The 17,912-nt window shown below is 42.9% G+C and overlaps 1 protein-coding gene across 1 annotated transcript; it reads right to left on the reverse strand.

Annotated features, from left to right (window-relative positions):
* Nucleotides 1-3,075: 3,075 nt before the first annotated feature.
* LOC122000000 lies at nt 3,076-7,914 on the reverse strand. Its single transcript, XM_042554587.1, has 2 exons — nt 7,250-7,914; nt 3,076-4,087 (listed from the first exon to the last, which is right to left on the reverse strand). The coding sequence occupies exons 1-2, from the start codon at nt 7,529-7,531 to the stop codon at nt 3,218-3,220; spliced, it is 1,152 nt and encodes a 383-aa protein (XP_042410521.1). The 5' UTR covers nt 7,532-7,914; the 3' UTR covers nt 3,076-3,217.
* Nucleotides 7,915-17,912: the final 9,998 nt, after the last annotated feature.

Below are 17,912 nucleotides of genomic sequence, written 5' to 3' on the forward strand. Positions count from 1 at the left end.
ATCAGAAATTTAATTATGGTAACCGATTGGATCAATCAATTACCACACCCCAATCGATTGAATTCACATGAGCACAGAGACTCGTGGAATCAATCAAGTGATCGATTAAAAGGTACTAATCGATTAGATCAATCGGTTAGCACTACGGTTATCGATTGAAACTCAACTTCAATAGATTCAGAGAGGTTGTAATCGATTAAGGATGTTGATTTTAGCTGAAATGACTAATTTCAGTCCACTAAGCCTCATTTAGTCGAGTTAACCATCCCTAATCCTCTGAAATGTATTTATAAGTATTTAAGGAAAATTTTCTTGATGAAAACAAGAATAGAATTGTTAAGGAAGACTAACTTGAAGTTTAAGAGGAAGTTTAGTTTCAAAGTTGAATTTTGAATCTCAAAATTTCAATTTTGGGTTTCCTAAAAGTTTATGAATTTTAAATCATTGTCAGTGTAATGATAAAAGTTTGAATCATGTTTTGAGGGGGAGAATCTCCTTAAAAACATGATTTGAGAATTCAAAACGAATGCTCTAGCAAGAGCATTAGTTGGTGGATGCTTAAGGGTGAGCATCGAGGACTATGAAGGGTATGAGACCTTTATTGTAATATTGTGAACAACAAGTGAGGTTGTGAACAACACATGAGATAAATCTTGGGAGAAGATTTTTTGATGTATGTCAAAAAAGGAGAATGTAGAGTTTAAGTTAATAAATTCTCCATATTCAAAACGGGGGAATGTAAACTCTCATGTTAAGGGGGAGAATGTAGGAAGCCATCATTCATATTTTAGCATGAAGAAAAAGTTGGGGATATCGAGTGAGTCTAACTTAAACGTGTTGTCAAACATAAAAAAAGGGAAGATTGTAGATGCAATTGTCCCTGGTCAAAGTTGACCAATTTGACTCAAGCTTAAGTTTTGATGTTTGACAATATATGGAGATTATAGATGCAATTGTCCATTAGGAAGAATATTGGTGCAAGTCTTCTCTGGTCAAAGGTTGACTAGTTTGAAGTGAGAGAGTATTCAAGTATATCAAGGTTGACTGGATACTTGACTGAGAAAGTCCTAACAGGAGGTTAGGCAAGGGCAAGACTAACAGGATGGCTGGCAAAAGAAGAAAAATCAAGTGAGTCAATGTTAACTAAAAACTTAGTGTGGGAAACCCTAGTGAGTGAAGTTAGGTAGTGAGAAAGTCCTAATGATTGAAGTCATTACAGTTGGAAAGTCCTGATAAGTGAAGTCGAGCAGTGGGAAGTCTCGGTGAGTGAAGTCGGATAGTAAAAAGTCCTGATAAGTGAAGTTGGGTAGTTAGAAAGTCCTAGTAGGTGAAGCTAGACAGACGGAAAGTCCTGATGAGTAAAGCCAGGTAGATGGAAAGTCCTAGTAAGTGAAGTTAGGCAATTGGAAAGTCCAAGTGAGTGAAGTCGAGAGTGAGAAGTCTCGATGAGTGAAACCGGATAGTGAGAAACCCTAGTGATTGAAGCCAGGTGGAAAAATCCGAGTATATCTAAGTAGTGAAAAGTCCTAGTGAGTGAAGCCAGGTATTGAGAAATCCAGGTGGATCAAAGGTTGGCCAAACACCTGGTGTTTGGAAATCGAAATGGGTCATAGAGGACCGAACACTTAGCATGAGGAGAAAAGTCCAAATGAGTCAAAGAATTGACTGGACACTTAGTGGAGAAGCCCCAACAGGTCAAGGGTGACCGGATGCTAGGCAATGAGGAGTTTTAACATGTCACAGTTGATCGGATGTTGAGCAAGGGACTTCAGTTTAGGAGTTAGAGTTGCCAAATCAATTAAGGTAAGTGATTCAGCATGTGGTAGTCAATTAAGAGATAATCTTAATTGATTAAGAGTTGTCCTTCACAAAAGCATAGAATGGTGCTAAATCGTTCTGGTGAATCGATTCAGCATAGCTTAAGCGATTAGAGTAATCGCTTAAGGCCTTTTCTATTTGAAACAGAAGTTGTGTTAAGCGATTAAGCAGAGAAGCTTAATTGCTTATGGCGTTTCTCGCATTCGAGCAAAAGGGAACGGAATTGATCAGGCTAATCGATTTCGTCCCTCTTTAAGAGATTGGGGTAATTGCTTAAGGCTAAAAAATATAGTCGTTCTGAGTAGGTGGCAGAGGTGGTAATCGCTTAAGAGATTCTTAAGCAATTAAGGCGCCCGATGAGCCCTAGAAAAGGGTTGACGCGAGCATTGTTTCAACAATCTCTTGTTCACGATTTCTCAACCACACATGGTCAGTTCTTGGAAACTTAGAGTGAAGTGCTTCTACATTTCCAAATTGATCAATATGTGCTTCCAAGCAAGAAGAGAGTAAGCTAGGGGTTCATTGTTATAATCTTGTAAGATTTCAGTTATATTAGCTTCTCATCTTCTTCTTCTTGTATTTTTTCATGTGTGAGTTTGTATGAGGCTTTTCTACCTCCAGATTATTTCGGAAAAGGTGTTCTTTCATAGTGTATATGTGAGAGAGGCTTAGATCCTTGGATTAGTCATCTCACGGAGGTAGATATCAAGGAAATCCTTGTGTTAGCTAGCATTGGAGAGTTCCTCGCTTCAAGTATTCGACTATAAGATCTTCTTCATCGAAGTGAGCGCTCTCCTTGGTCCTAACAATTATACTACTACTACTAATAACAACAATAATAACAATAATAATAACAGGAGCAACAAATACAATAAAGATGACTCTACATTAAAAGAAACTACGATATCTTTTTATCTTCTATTCTAGTTTCAATTGTGTTGGTCCAAATGTAACTCCCAATAGTGAATCATGATATATTTATGAACACGAGGGGGAATTATCTAATTTGACTTTTGAAATATTCAGCACCCTCACTTGATCAGTTAAGACAAACATTATATTTTTTGTAATTTGTTGCACTAAAAACTCAATTTAATTTGCTATATTATTATATTTCAAGATAAAAAAAAAAAAGAAAAGGCAAGTAGAAGTAACTATAGGTTAAAACTCATTTAAATTGACATCCACATGCTTCAGAGTATGCTGAAAGTTTGGCAGACCATGCTACAGTCACTGTATCATCCGGACCAGAGATCGAAACCCCAATATGGAACAATTCTTTAAACTTTGGTTTATACTTCAGCTAAGTTAATGGAATGACAAAGGGACTCCAATCAAATATATCACAAGTTTAGAGATTTGAGTAGTATCGTAATAAAATTGATTAGACTTCAAGCTCCTATGTTACTCTACATTTACACTCGTGGGTCTCCAAAATGCAGGAACAGTCGATGGAGGACAAAGAAAAGGACTTTACCCTATTGACATCCACGCAATCTGAAGCATGAGTATTCAAGAACTTTGCCTTTTTCTTCACAGGAACTCTCTTCTTTTTGGGATCCTCAATTTCCTCATCATCATGATTCTTCTCTTCATCTGAGTTGATGCACTCGGGCATCAATCTACTGTCGATGCTCATCTGTCGCAGGAGATAAACATTAAAGTAATAGTTTATCAAGTTTCGTCTGCTTTTGGAGCTAAAGTATGTTGGGATAGCTTGCCAAATGCTATTTCCAGACTCATTTTCTTGCCTCTTAAGAGCATCAAACCAAGCTTGTTCCTCACCTGTCCATGACTCGGAAACTTCTTCACCCATGCAATCAAAACCCCAATCAAAGAAAGTTTGGCCTAGCTCAACCTTCAGCTTAAGTCTGGCTTCACTCACGTGAGATCTGATGCAGACAATAGATCCTGGAGAGGGGCAAGCACAATAATTTGTTTCTCTTTTTTGCATTTTTTCATCAAATTCATTCCTGTCATTCCCTCGTGCTGGCCAAATTAGAAAACCCACCCACTTACTTGCATCAGGATCCTCCTTATAACTACAAATACTCGTTTCACAAGGTGGGCACGTCCAATCAGGCACATCGGCTTGAAAATTTGATCCAAGTCCAATACGTTTTCTGCGTGTGCGAAGATGCCGAATATTTTCATTCTCATTTTGAGCGATCCTTTCAGACCTCCGTTTCGGTTGAATCAGTTTTTCAACAGAACCAAGCTTCCCCTTCTTCTGTAAACCTTCTGAGTGTCTCCTAACTTTTTGCTTTTTCTGAAATAACATCATTCAGTCAGTGTGAGAGCACAAACAAAGCAAGAAATATTCTAATAAAGGTGAGCAGATTTTCTAGTCAGAGTTTTCTGAATTCATGGGCTAGGTTTTGTTACAAACTTACAATGACAAGAAGAATAAACCGAAAAGAACATGAAGATGAGAGTAGCAAAAATGGAAATTGTTTGTGCAGGAATGTTCAGCCAAAATTGTGGCACTTGGAATTTCACTATTGAGACAAACTAAATTTTCCTAGAATATAAAGACAAGTGAGAAGGAAGGAACAATTGTCAGTCCTAACTTTCAGTGGATATTACTCAGAAAACTTCAGGGAGTAGATTTCCTTTGCAAGTCAAAATGATAACCTACAAATGAAGACGAGAGGGAACGTGTCACATAAGATCAAAAACAAGCCTTTGCAACCATATGCGGTGGTAACCAACAACCATACATATATGATGCAAAAACAAGATAGTGAGAACTGAGGACATCTTTTCTGTTAAAGAGGTCCATGAAAATACATCTTTCTTCATACTACATTTACATCATAAACCCTAGTCAGGTCCAAGACATCAGAATGTAAGAGTTTATCATGATCATTTTAAATGCAAAAGTAATGAATGCAATTTATGATATATAATTCCATAAATTTTTAATCAATTGAATAATAAAACCATGGTAGGGAAATATATATATAGATCAAATAAAGAATTTAAGAAAAAGTGTAGAAAAATAAACTGAAAAAAAAATACCATGCAAAGATAAACATTTCATAAATACATGGTAACTTGGTTAAAGAGCATCGCTAGGAAAATGAAGAGTAACATAATCAGTATGTTATGAAAAGAATAGATAACAGTATTCAACTTAAACAAGCAATGTTAATATCAACTAACCCAAAGTTATTTGTGTTAGCTCTCCCTCCACAATAACCTCTCTCAATCCGTCTCAATCCATAATAACTTCACTCAATTGAGAGTGAACAAGAGAAAAATGGGTGAAGCATTGATTCTAACGAATGATGACAAGGTTGAGTGAGTAATCTTTTATTTCACGGTGAATCCCATGGCATGACAAGGTTAATCAATTTAAGAGGACGACAAAGGCTCTCTCCTTTTCATGCAAGTTCTCTAAGAATCAAGTTTGGATAAAGGAAGGCTAAATTGGTCCAGTTTTTAAAGTCATCTCAATGCGACCAAGGTTTAGCTCAATTTAATCCATTTTGACGGTCAATTTAATCAAATTTTAATGGATTCCATCATTTCTCTAAAATAATTTAACAAATCTTTAACTAATGCCTTTGAATCCCTAGATTTTTCTAAACTCCTCTTCAATTTCATGCAAATTTCCCAAAAAATATCAGATAAATTATTGTCAACATTGATCCAACTCAAGTGAAGGAGAGCCTTGGCGCAACGGTAAAGTTGTTGTCATGTGACCAAAAGGTCACGGGTTCGAATTCAGGAAATAGCCTCTTGCAAAAAGCAGGATAAGGCTGCGTACAATGGATCCTTCCCCGAGACCTCGCATGGCGGGAGCTTCTTGTACCGGGCTGCCTTTTTTTTTAATTGATCCAACTCAAGTGACCCATATCAGTATCAACTAATTTTGCCAACTATGATTAAAACACACTTCAGATTAAAGCCCCTACGGGTGTGGTGCAGTGGTAAAACACTTAGGGGAAGAGTTCAAATCCTAGTAGGGACTAATATTCTAAAGGTTGGTCTCTAAGTGTACATAAGTTGTATTCCAGATTTAACTAGTAAGAAAACAAGGGGAAGGTCATTTCTCTCCAGGATTATAAAAAAAAATAGATCTACAGTTAGATCTTCTATACACATGAGACTGAAATAAACCAAATGAGTTGAATACTTTATGTTGGGACTCTAGGAACCCAAATTCCATATCGATGTTGAGCAAGAAACCACTGAACCATTATAGAAATCTGTGTGCCATGGTATAGTGGGATCGCTATGTGTTTGAGTGTTTCTCAGCCATGTTAATGATCAATTAGGAGTTCATGACAGAAAACAATATTTAGTCTCCATTAAAATTTGAATTTTGAATTTATTTCCGAGATTTAATTACTAAATTCTTGGAAATTTTTAAGGTTGCAACCAATTACAGATTTGTCACAAACTTTCATTTTTAACAAATATGTCACATATTTTTAACTTTGTAACCAATTTATCACATTCCCAACTTAACAAACAGAATAACATTTTTGTGATGAATAATACATCACGTCATATATTAATTTAAAAAAAAAACATAATTTGTTTAATTAATTTAAAAATAAGTAAAATATGACAATTTGAAAAATCTTTTATTGAAAAATTAATAAAAATATAAACATATTTTGATCACTAAATAATGGAATGAAGTCTCAAAATAACATATGTTGTATGAAAATAATTTTACAAAGAATTAGTTAAAAATTTGAGCATAACTTGTTTTTCCATGTTGGTTTTTTAAGAAGATATAAATAAGTGATGTATTTGCCAATAAAAGTTCATGGTAAATTTGTTAAAACCTTAAAAATTCATATAGATTTAGTAACAGAAAATAATAAGTTTAGCAGGAATTTGGAGACCAAAGTATTGTGCACCATAATTTTAGAAATTTATGATGCTAAAGAGCTAATATATAATACCAAATATATCCATAATCTATGACTTCAAACATTAAAAAAAAATTATCACTTTCTTAATAAATTCAATTATAGAATTGAAATTCTTTACCAACAGGAACAAGTTCTAGAATCTATTATCCAACTGGAATCAGGGATTAGTGCCAAAAAACTTTGATAATGAGTAACTTAGTTGTGATTGACTAACCCGTTTTGAAAACATACAGTCATTACAAGTGACTCATGGCTGACTTAATTGCATCAAAATTTGTTTAATCAGCAGACTCGCTAATTCAGGTTTTGGGAGTTGTTCCTGTGGAATAGACTTATAGAAAATCTCCTGAACAGGGTCTGCCTGTTGTAGGCTCTCTGTACTATATCTGAATGACCAGTAAAAAGAACGAAAGAGGAGAAAACATCTCTAAAAAACTAAATTACGCTTCTATTCTGCACAAAACACTTTCTTTCAATCTTGTTCATTAACAGAACAAATCAAATTAACAAAATTAAGAAGAAAGGCGGGTTTAGATTACCTCAGGAGGAAAAGGGAACTCCGTCAACTTCGTTGCGTCATCCAGAGTCCGGAACAGCGTCTCCCGGGCTCTCAGCACTTGCGCGTCCACCAACTCTTCCTTCTCCACCACCCGCGTCCGGTCACGGGGATCGATCGCGATGCCTCTCAGCCATGCCACCAAGCTCGCCAGCTCCGCCCTCGTGATCGTTCTGGACCCGGAAGGGTTCGCTTTCAAATCCCGCTTCTCCGCCACGCAGCTGACTGCCCTCTCTTCAGACACCCGAGCGACGTCGAACTGCATCCCGTCGTTGCCCTGAGTTGACAAGCTCGGATCCGGTGCCGGTGCGTCGGGGACGGGCGGCTCGGGGGAGGGGCGGGGAAGAACTGGTGGAACTGAGGCGTCGAGGGACGGCCGGAGCGGGGGGAGGCGGAGGAGATGCGATGGAAGAAGAGGCCACCGGACACTTCCTTCTCCTTTTCCTTGTAGAGCTCCTCCTCCTCGTGGGCGGCGCAGCTGGAGATCAGTAGGGGGTCGAGAGCGACGCCGTCTTCGCAGAGGTACACGCCGGGCATCGAGCTCCCGCTGCGACAAGAGGACGGAGTGAGAGAGGAGGTAAGCGCGAGGGGAAGGGGAGCATGTGGAGGGTGGAGAAGAGCGAAGGAGAGGGAGAGACAGGCAGGAGGAAGAAGAAAGGAGGAAAATTAATTAATTAATAAATGGGGTAAATAATCTTTATTTGGCCATTTTCTTTCAGTTTTGAATTCGTCATTTATACATTTAATCCTCAATTAATTTAAATTGGAACATAATAATTGAACTGAGAAAAACAATCAAATTTTTTTTACAAAGAGAGAAAAAATAAATTAATTTTTTGAATTTGTCTTTGAATTATAAATTTTCTTTAAAAATATAAAAATATTTATTTACTTGGAGCTTCTTTAAACTTATTTATAAAAGTCTTATTGAGTAATATTTTCTTTTATCAAATTCAATTAATATTATTATCTGATCATGTCCGAAAGTCGATGAGACGGATGTTGGGATGTGGCACTCCTGTTGACCTCCGATGGACTTCGCTCTTGACTGCAAAATAAGCAGCATCAGTGCCGAGTCAGGGAAGGGGTCCCGGCGATGGCCCTCTGACGCTCAAATCAGCCTCCGGCGAAGCAAGAAGAAGCAAAGAGAATTGTAGCGCAACAGTAGAAATCATAAGAAAAACATACCTCCGTCGATACTTGGACCCCCTTTATATAGAGCCTGGGAGTGTGCGTGCATGCTTCCCAAGGCGAGCACGCATCTCAAACCTTTCCTTGAAAAGACGTGTCAATAAAGTATCACTGGCACAGTACCTTAACGGACCGAGCATATCTCTGAAGTGACAGTGGAAGTTTCCGTCGTACGATCCTCTGTCTAACCATGCCACCTGTCAACGACACTAGCTCCGAAAAGGATATCGAAGGATACCCTACAGCGCCTGTTCCTTGGCCGAGTAGAATGGTCACTCAGCCGGAATTCTGTTGTCCTTGCGCGGTCTATTGTCCTACCGAGCAGGATGGGCACTCGGCTGAAAGTTCGATGTCCAAGTGTTGCCCGTTGTCGGGCCGAGCGGAATGGTCGCTTGGCCGAAAGCCCACTGTCCATATGCTCGATTGATGGGACGAGCGCGATAGCCGCTCGGTGGGTCACTGTCTGTGTGCTCAACTGATGTCGAATCTACTGCTAGGCCGAGTGGAGGAGCCGCTCGGCTCGGCTTCCGCACGTCCTTTGAGTGTCGGTTTGATTACTCCATACCCATGGTCGGGATATGCCTTGCCCGACCGGTCAACACCGTGCGCCCATTGACCGTCCTGACTTTGACCTCCACCTTGGTAAAAGGGTGGGGCCTCTCCTAATCACCGCATCACAAGCCTTCCCTTCAAGTATAGTCGAAGGAGGCTTCAGTCTGATTGACTGGACGAGTGGGAGTCGACTCCCTCCTGATCAGCTTTTGACCTTGTGTGACACTTCTCGCCGATCAGCCTGTTGAAGCTTGTCGTTCGGCCATGAGTGTGCTCCCTCGATCCAACCAGACGAACGAAGGAGTGCACTTGTAGATTTTTCCCTTGCGCTGTCTCAGGCAAGCGCGAGCTGGGCTGATGTCAGCCAGATTTCTTGGGAATCATGCAAATCCCTACTTATTAAGGCTGAATGCGCTTCCATGCTACCATTAAATGCCTACCCATGGGAATGTGCCACGTGTTGCGCCTGCCAAAACTGCACGCTTGACGTAACAGCCATTGATTGCGACATTTGGTGGTTTAAATTCGACGGTCGGATCTTGACCTAGGTTTCAGCAACCTAGATCTAACGGATCCGGTCGACCGAGCCCGGGCTATATGAACTCGCTGCGTTGCCACCTTCTCTACGCTTCCATTGCTTTGTGTTTCCGGTGCCCCTTCTGTGCTTCTGCGCTTCTGCGCGATTTGCTCCAGTGGTTCCTCGCGTTTCTTTCCTGTCGATCTTTTTTCAGCAAGCTCTCTTTCCCATCACTTTTGCTTTCGAGCATTCCGCATTCCTTTGTTCCGGTGACCTTCTAGTGACCGCCTTTGCTCGTTCGATTCTCCTTTCTTCCTTCTAGTCCCCTTTTCCGCCTATTTTTGTAATGGCCAACTCCTCACAGTCGTCGACCTCCATCCCTAGGCTCTAGTACACCACCATGGAGTCCAGATTCGATGAGGGCGACACTAAGGGCCCTAGGAACACTTTTGAAATTCCGCCCAATCATGAAATCATTCTGCCTTGCTCGTCCGACCGGCCAAATACCCCGCCAACCGGATGCATTTGTTTGTTCAGGGACCATTTCACCGTCGGTCTACGGTGTTGGAACCCCAAGGTTATTTTAGTGTGATCAACAAGTTAAATTAGGTCCTGTGTTGTTTTAACCTTGTGTCTAACTGTGCAGGAGCTTAGGAGCACAGGTACTCGAGCGGAAGACGCAGCTAGCGAGAAGGACGGAACGCTGTGCGTCCGAGGGACGAGGTACTGCGGAAGAGTACACCGGTGGATGAGAAGGAAGCGTGCGGTGGTTCTGAGGGACGAAAGCCTGAGCGGAAGATTGCTCGGGGAGTAAGAAACGCAGCTAGCGAGAAGGTCGGCACGGGGTGCGACCGAGGGACGAATACTGCGGATGAGTACGCTGGTGGACGAGAAGGAAACATGCGGCGATTCCGAGGGACTAGAAGCCGGAGCGGAAGGCTGCTCGAGAAGACCGGAACTTGGGTTCGGGTGAGCCCTTTTCTGGATGGTAGAGATCACCCAAACGAGCGGATCTGGAGTAAAAGACCCGGATCGAGCCGAACCGAACCTGAGCAGTGGTCCCGGATGAAAAAGTCAACTCAGGTTGACTTTACTGGTCCGGGGTGCCCAGAACAGTCCGGGGCGCCCGGACCAGCTCTGGACGCCTAGAACCCTTCCGGACGCCCGGACCAGCCTTTTGACCAGGATCGAGCTTTGACTTGATATGATCGTTGGGGGATAAAGTTTATCCCCCCAGGATGCCCGGAACCCTCCGGAGCGCCCCGACCAAGGCTATAAATATAGCCTTGGTCCAGAAGCTTTTCAACGAACTCATTACTTGTAATTCCTACGCTTGTGTGCTTTAGACTTAAGCTTCTGTTTCTGTACTTCAACGTTGTAAGAGGCTTCTCCGCCTGAAGGAGTATTTTAGTGCGCTTAACCTTCCTTGGATTAACAACCACATCGGTTCTAACCAAGTAAATCTTGTGCCTCGACTTTTTAATGTTTTATTTATCTGCTTTGTTTATTTTATAAGTGTTAGTTTAAAGAGTTCGAGGAAGGGTTGTTCGTTTGTTTTGATTTTGCAGGATATCCAACAACCCCCCTTCCAGTCGGCCGCAACGGTCGTACAAGTGGTATCAGAGCCGAGACGCCTCAGAAGGACTAACTGCCGTCTGAAGCAACAAAACGATGGCCGGAGCTAGCGACTACCCACCAGCATTCGAGGGGGAGTTTCCTTTATGGAAGCAACAAATGGAGGTATATCTAAACTCTGATTCTGATATTTCTTTAATATTGAAATATGGTTATGAAGCATCAAAGACAACGAATGGAGAAGAACTCGATCTACGCCTCTGGAACAAGAAGCAACGTGACGAGTCAATGGCAAACGGTCAGGCAGAATTTCACATTCTAACCGTAATACCAAATGAAGATATCAACCGAGTCAGAGAGTACCAAAGCGCAAAAAAACTTTAGGAAAAGTTCTTGAAGATTCATGAAGAATCAGAAGAAGCCGAATCCGAGACTAAAGAAATTGCCGAAACAACAATCATAGCAGAAGACCCACCTAAAGATGAAGAAAGCTCAACCGAGACAAGCATCAAGAAAGGGGGAGAGTCTTTAGAAGAAAGCAATTCAACAAGGGGAGAATCAACAACTGACAAGGTAAGTCAGGTATGGTCTCCACCTTCTGAACATTTAGTTAAATCAATCAAAATGTCGCCGAAAGAATTTTGTGAATTAAAAATTGAATCATTGAAAGAGTTTTTCATATTAGAAAATCAACTGCCGAACACTTCTTGCAAATTAAGAATATTATCGAAAGAATTTTTCGAATTACAAAATGTTTTGACGAAAGATTCTTGCGAACTACAAATTATTTTATCAAAAGAATTTTGCAAATCAGAAATATTGTTAAAAGATTCTTGCAAGCTACAAAATATTTTGTCGAATGAATCTTGCAAATTAGAAAAATTGTCAAATGAATTTTTACCAATTATTTTGTCAATACAATTGCTTACACGTTTAATATTTGGTGCTTTAAAGCTGAAAGAAATAGCCTATCGATTAAAGTATTTCGACAAACTATTAACAGATATTAACATGATACAATTCTTCGCATATTCAAATTTTCTTACTTCAAATTTGAGAAATTGTAATAAGTTAAAATGAAAATTTAAAACTTTATGATAAAACCATAAAAAATAAATAAATAAAATTAAAAATAAATGCATAGAATTTTTTTTATTTATTTCTACATGTTCCCAAAAATATTTTATGCATAAAGTTTTCTATTGAGAAAACTTTTAATTTTCATGACGAAAACTTAGAAATTTTCCAAAAGTTATTTTTAACTTAGAAATTTTTTCTGATATTTTGAGATTGCTCTTGTGAAAATTATTGCAAAATTTTCAAAGTTCTCAAAATTTTCTAAAAATTATTAATGACTTAGAAATTTTTCCTTGCCTTAAAAATTTTCCTTGACTTAGAAATATTTTCCAGAAAATCATTGAAATAGATCTTTATAAATTTTCTAAGTGTCAACCCTTAGATTTTTCTTGTAACACCAATTTTTTATGTGATCAAAGGGGGAGAAGAAAAAGTATAAGTCTAGGGGAAGGTAGAAATAGAAAATTGGAAATTTGTTTTGAAATTTAATGTTTCTATCTTGTTGCACGTTATTGCAAAATAAATTGTTTAATTTTTATATCTATTTTTGACCCTAGCTTAACTTGGGTTGATCACATCAAAAAGGGGGAGATTGTTGAAACCCCAAGGTTGTTTTGGTGTGATCAACAAGTTAAGTTAGGTCTTGTGCTGTTTTAACGTTGTGTCTAAGTGTGCAGGAGCTTAGGAGCATAGGTACTCGAGCGGAAGATGCAGCTAGCGAGAAGGACGACACGTGGTGCGTCCGAGGGACAAGGTGCTGCGGAAGAGTACCCTGGTGGACGAGAAGGAAGCGTGCAGTGGTTCCGAGGGACGAAAGCCGGAGCGGAAGATTGCTCGGGGAGCAAGAGACACAGCTAGCAAGAAGGTCGAGACGGGGTGCGACCGAGGGACGAAGACTGCAGATGAGTACGCTGGCGGACGAGAAGGAAACACGCGGTGATTCCGAGGGACGAGAAGCCGGAGCGGAAGGCTGCTCGAGAAGACCGGAACTTGGGTTCGGGTGAGCCCTTTTCCGGATAGCAGAGATCACCCAAGCGAGCGGATCTGGGTAGAAGACCCGGACCGAGCCGAACCGAACCAGAGCAATGGCCCCGGATGAGCAGTGGTCCCGGATGAAAAAATCAACATGGGTTGACTTTATTGGTCCGGGGTGCCCGGAACAGTCCGGGGAACCTGGACCAGCCCGGGGCGTCCGGAACCCTTCCGAGCGCCTGGACTAGCCTTTTGACCTGGATCGAGCTTTGACTCGATCTGATCGTTGGGGGATAAAGTTTATCCCCCCAGGGCGTCCGGAACCCTTCGAGGTGCCCCGACCAAGGCTGTAAATATAGCCTTGGTCCAGAAGCTTTTCAACGAACTCATTACTTGTAATTCCTACGCTTGTGTGCTTTAGAGTTAAGCTTCTGTTTCTTTGCTTCAACGTTGTAAGAGGCTTCTCCGCCTGAAGGAGTATTCTAGTGCGCTTAACCTTCCTTGTATTAACAACCACATCGGTTGTAACCAAGTAAATCTTGTGCCTCGTCTTTTTAATGTTTTATTTATCTGCTTTGTTTATTTTACAAGTGTTAGTTTAAAGAGTTCGAGGAAGGGTTGTTCGTTTGTTTTGATTTTGCAGGATATCCAACAACCTCCCTTCCAACCGGTCGCAACGGTCCTACATGTGGTTCCCCATTCACCCCTTCATTCTCGCCATCTGTAAACACTTCCACATTTCCCTTCCCCAACTTGTGTCGAACTATTTTCATTTGTTGTGTGGCGTCGTTGTCTTGTTCCGGCTGCACGACATCCCTCTCATCCCTCAAGTCTTTCATTATTTTTACTACCCGAAGCAATTTGAACCGGGGACCTTCATGTTCTAGTCCGGGGTCGGCTTAGTGTTTTTTGATAAAATGCTAATGTCCAATAAACATTGGAAGGAGTATTTCTTCTTCCTGCGTCATCCCGAGCGGCCAGATTTTTTGACCCACTGGCAGCTCGAAGTGGTGCCTCAACCCCCACTGAAGACATATAAGAGCCTATCAGACTACTTGAATGCTGCGGCGATGCTGGCCAGTCAGAAGTACGACATCCACAAGTTGTTGTTTGAGGGTGTCCTCTACATCTTCGGCCTCAGTCCGATTCACACCCAGCTGCCGACTAGCCTAGGTAAGAAACCTCTTTACCTCTTCTTTTGATACTAAATGATTTTTCTTTTTCTCTTGCAGCAGAATTCATGATGCGAGCGTGTATGTCCGGCAAGGCGAAGCTTACGGACACCACGATCGAGGTGGTGGCTACTAAAGAGCTGGCGAGCCAGGGCCTACAACTGGTTAGAACCCACGAAGATCCGCTCGGCTTCAGCAAGGAGACGCCCGGGGTGGTGGGTGAAGGCGAGTCTAGCCATGCGCCGAGTTGAGGAGCCACCCCTGGCTCACAGCCTCCGGTCGAGCAACTCCCCATCATTCCTGTCGAGGAACCTGAACTGGTGCAAGAGGCACTGAGTCGAACCCCCATCGTGCACCGCCACCTCGAGGGTGCAGTCGGTCGAGCAGGTCGAAACTTCAACCCCAACCCCATCTTATCCAACAGTGGCCTCTGCATCGTCGATCGAACACCGTCCCTTGCCGAGCTGCCGCAAGGGACTCTAGCTGCTCCACAGGTGGTCTTTATGCCGCCGACTTCGAAGCCTTCGAAGGTGAAGAAGTCCAGCATCCATCCAGCATCCACCTCCCGGCCATCCGGCAGGGCGACTTCAATGCAGTCGGACTCGAGCGGCCCGCGTCAGATCACAGCGATCCTCCACTTTCCTACCGAGGAATACAGCGAGCCGAGCGCTGGAGCTCGAGGCCCCAAGTATTAGATTATCATACAGGGGTCACTCGCCAAAATCTAGGAGGACGCCAGAGCCATGCGGCGATGTTGACTCCAGGCGCCCTTGCGAACAATCACACCCAAATGTCCATTGGAGTAAGTACTTTAATGTAAATTCTTAGTTTACCTCTAATCGACACTTACGAACTCCTTTTTGTTTGCCCGCAGTACTGGGTGGAGAGCTTGACCATGTGTCACAGGCTCGCATATCTTGAGGAGGAAGTAAAACAGCTTAAGGCGTCGAGCGGCCAATCCTCCATGGCTCAAGAAAAGACAGTGCCAAGGTGGCCAGGCTCCGGGCTGCTCTGGAGAAGAGCGAGAAGCTGCTCGAGGCCGAGCGGTCAAAGAGCACCGGTCAGGCCACCATGCTGGAGCGACTTAACAAACAAGTCATCGGCCATCACCGACTTGGATGAGAAGAATAAGGAGGCTTGGGGTCCTCTCCCAGAAGCTGAAGGAAGCTAAAGACTTCCTGGTCGCTGAATGACATAGCCGCTCAGCCGAAGAGACATCCCTTCGCGGTCAAATTTCCACCGCTAAGAATGAGCTGGAGGGCTCCCGGGCAGTGTTGAGAATTTATCAGTATGCCGAGGGGAGTAGGTTCGAGGCCATGAAACAAGCCTACATCCGCTCGGATGCATTCTGCTATAAATTCATCGACCGAGCCCTCCAACTGTTCAACTTGGCGATCGACGGGACAATCAGCCAGCTCCAAGAAGGGGGCCATTTACCAGTCACTCTGACCAGCAATGTCATCAGCCGGGACAAGCTCACCGCATATTTGCCGAACGACGTCTTAGACTTTCTTGAGTGAGGCTAAGAGTCCCTGTATCTCTGATGTTTTGTAAAAAATTTTAAAGTTGCAATGTATGCTCGTCTGTTCAAATGAGCTTTACCTCCGTGCATGTTTCTCGACTTCTGATTATTTCCCAAAGCTCTTAGCTTTGTTTGTAATTTTTCTATCAGCCGATCGATCACTCTGTTATTTGGAGTTGTGATTCTGAGATCTCCTGCTTGACCCTAAGAGTATTTGAGAGAATAGCACTGAGCGACTGCTACATTCTGAAGACTTCGAGCCTTTTGAGTAGCCCGGGTTCACGGTCGGCTACTCAAAGCTTCGCAGGTTGCTCGACCCTGAACGGGGAGACGAGGAATCCCTCATGCTGGTTTGGGACCAGGGGAGATAGGAGATTCGATATGCTGATCTGTGACTAGTACCTCTCGACTATTGATGAAGACCCGGGTTTAGATCACTGCTCGACCGTTACTGAGGCATATGCGAAGAATCGAGTTTAAGGTTGCAGCTCGACCGTTGGTGGAGACAAGAGTTTAAGGTGACTACTCGACCATCGATGGAGACAAGGGTTTAATGTTGCTGCTCAATGATTTGATGGAGACAAGGTTTTAAGGTCGTCGCTCGACCGTTGATGCAAACCCGCATTTAACATTGCCACTCGACGATTTGATGGATAAAGGGTTTTAAGGTCATCGCTCGACCGTTGATGCAGACTCGCGTTTAATGTCGCCGCTCGACAATTTGATGGAGACAAGGTTTTAACATCGTCACTCGACGATGTATACTAACTGGCGTTTAAGGTCACCGCTCGACCGTTGATGTCGACCTGCGTTTAACGTCGCCGCTCGACGATTTGATGGAGACAAGGTTTTAACATCGTTGCTCGATGGTCGGTGGAGACAAGGTTTTAACGTCATCGCTCGACGATGTATACTGGTTCACGTTTAAGGTCGTCGCTCGACCATTGATGTTGACCCGCGTTTAATGTCACTGCTCGATGATTTGATGGAGATAAGGTTTTAATGTCAGCGCTCGACGATCGATGGAGACAAGGTTTTAACGTCGCCGCTCAACCTGTGTGTTGGCTCGCATTTAAGGTCGCCACTCGACTGTTAGTGGAGATGCACTTGAAGATGCCTTTGCTTTATTTTTATTCAAACTTTGTCCTACGTTCAGCAAACATACAATAGATACCAAGTACAGGATTTACTTGTGCACCTATCATCCAGCCTTGTAGGGTTGAAGATGGTTCGCGCTCCATGACCTCTCGAGCTGCCTCCCCTATTCATCCTGCAAATAGTATGCGCCTGATCGGAGCTTCCCCACGACCTAGAATGGCCCTGCCCATGGTGCCTCGAGCTTGGTGACATCACCGACCAACTTTACTTTCTTCCAGACGAGGTCACCGACCTGGAAGGACCTCAGGATCACTCGTCGATTGTAATTTTGCTTCATTCGCTGCCAATACGCTATTAGCCAAACGATGGCTTTTGCCCTTGCTTCATCCACCAAGTTGAGCTCCATCAGCCTCTGTACAGTGTTCCCTCCATCGTAGTACTGTGCCCGATCGAATTCTATCCCGACCTCCACGGGGACAACTGCTTCGCTACCGTATACTAACTGGAATGGGGTTACGCTGGTCACCTCATTCGACATCGTGCGGAGAGCCCATAGCACACTAGGGAGCTCGTCAACTCAGCCGCCTCCCATGTGGTCGAGCCAAGCACACAAGACTCTGAGGATCTCCCAATTCGTGACTTTCGCTTGCCCGTTGCCTTGAGGGTAGGCCACCGAGGTGAAGGATTGTTGGATGTCATAGCCTTCACACCATTCTTTGAGCTCCCGACTGACGAACTGCCTTCCATTGTTGGACACGAGTCAGCGCGGGATTTCGAATCAGCAAATAATGTTATACCAAATGAATTTGGTGACCATCTGCTCGGTGATTCTCACAAGAGGCTTGGCCTCCACCCACTTTGAGAAGTAGTCCACGCCACTAGTAGAGACTTCCGTTAACCGGTCGCCATGGGAAAAGGCTTGACGATGTCCATTCCCCATTTGTCGAACGGGCATGATACCGTGGATGCC

The sequence above is a fragment of the Zingiber officinale genome, chromosome 7A (genome assembly GCF_018446385.1).
Source record: "Zingiber officinale cultivar Zhangliang chromosome 7A, Zo_v1.1, whole genome shotgun sequence".
NCBI lineage: Eukaryota > Viridiplantae > Streptophyta > Magnoliopsida > Zingiberales > Zingiberaceae > Zingiber > Zingiber officinale.

Coding starts and splice junctions, on each gene's coding strand:
- LOC122000000 (XM_042554587.1), bottom strand. CDS start 7,531: ATGCAGTTCGACGTCGCTCGGGTGTCTGAAGAGAGGGCAGTCAGCTGC. Junction 4,088..7,249: donor AGTTCCCTTTTCCTCCTGAG/GTAATCTAAACC, acceptor ATGTTATTTCAG/AAAAAGCAAAAAGTTAGGAG.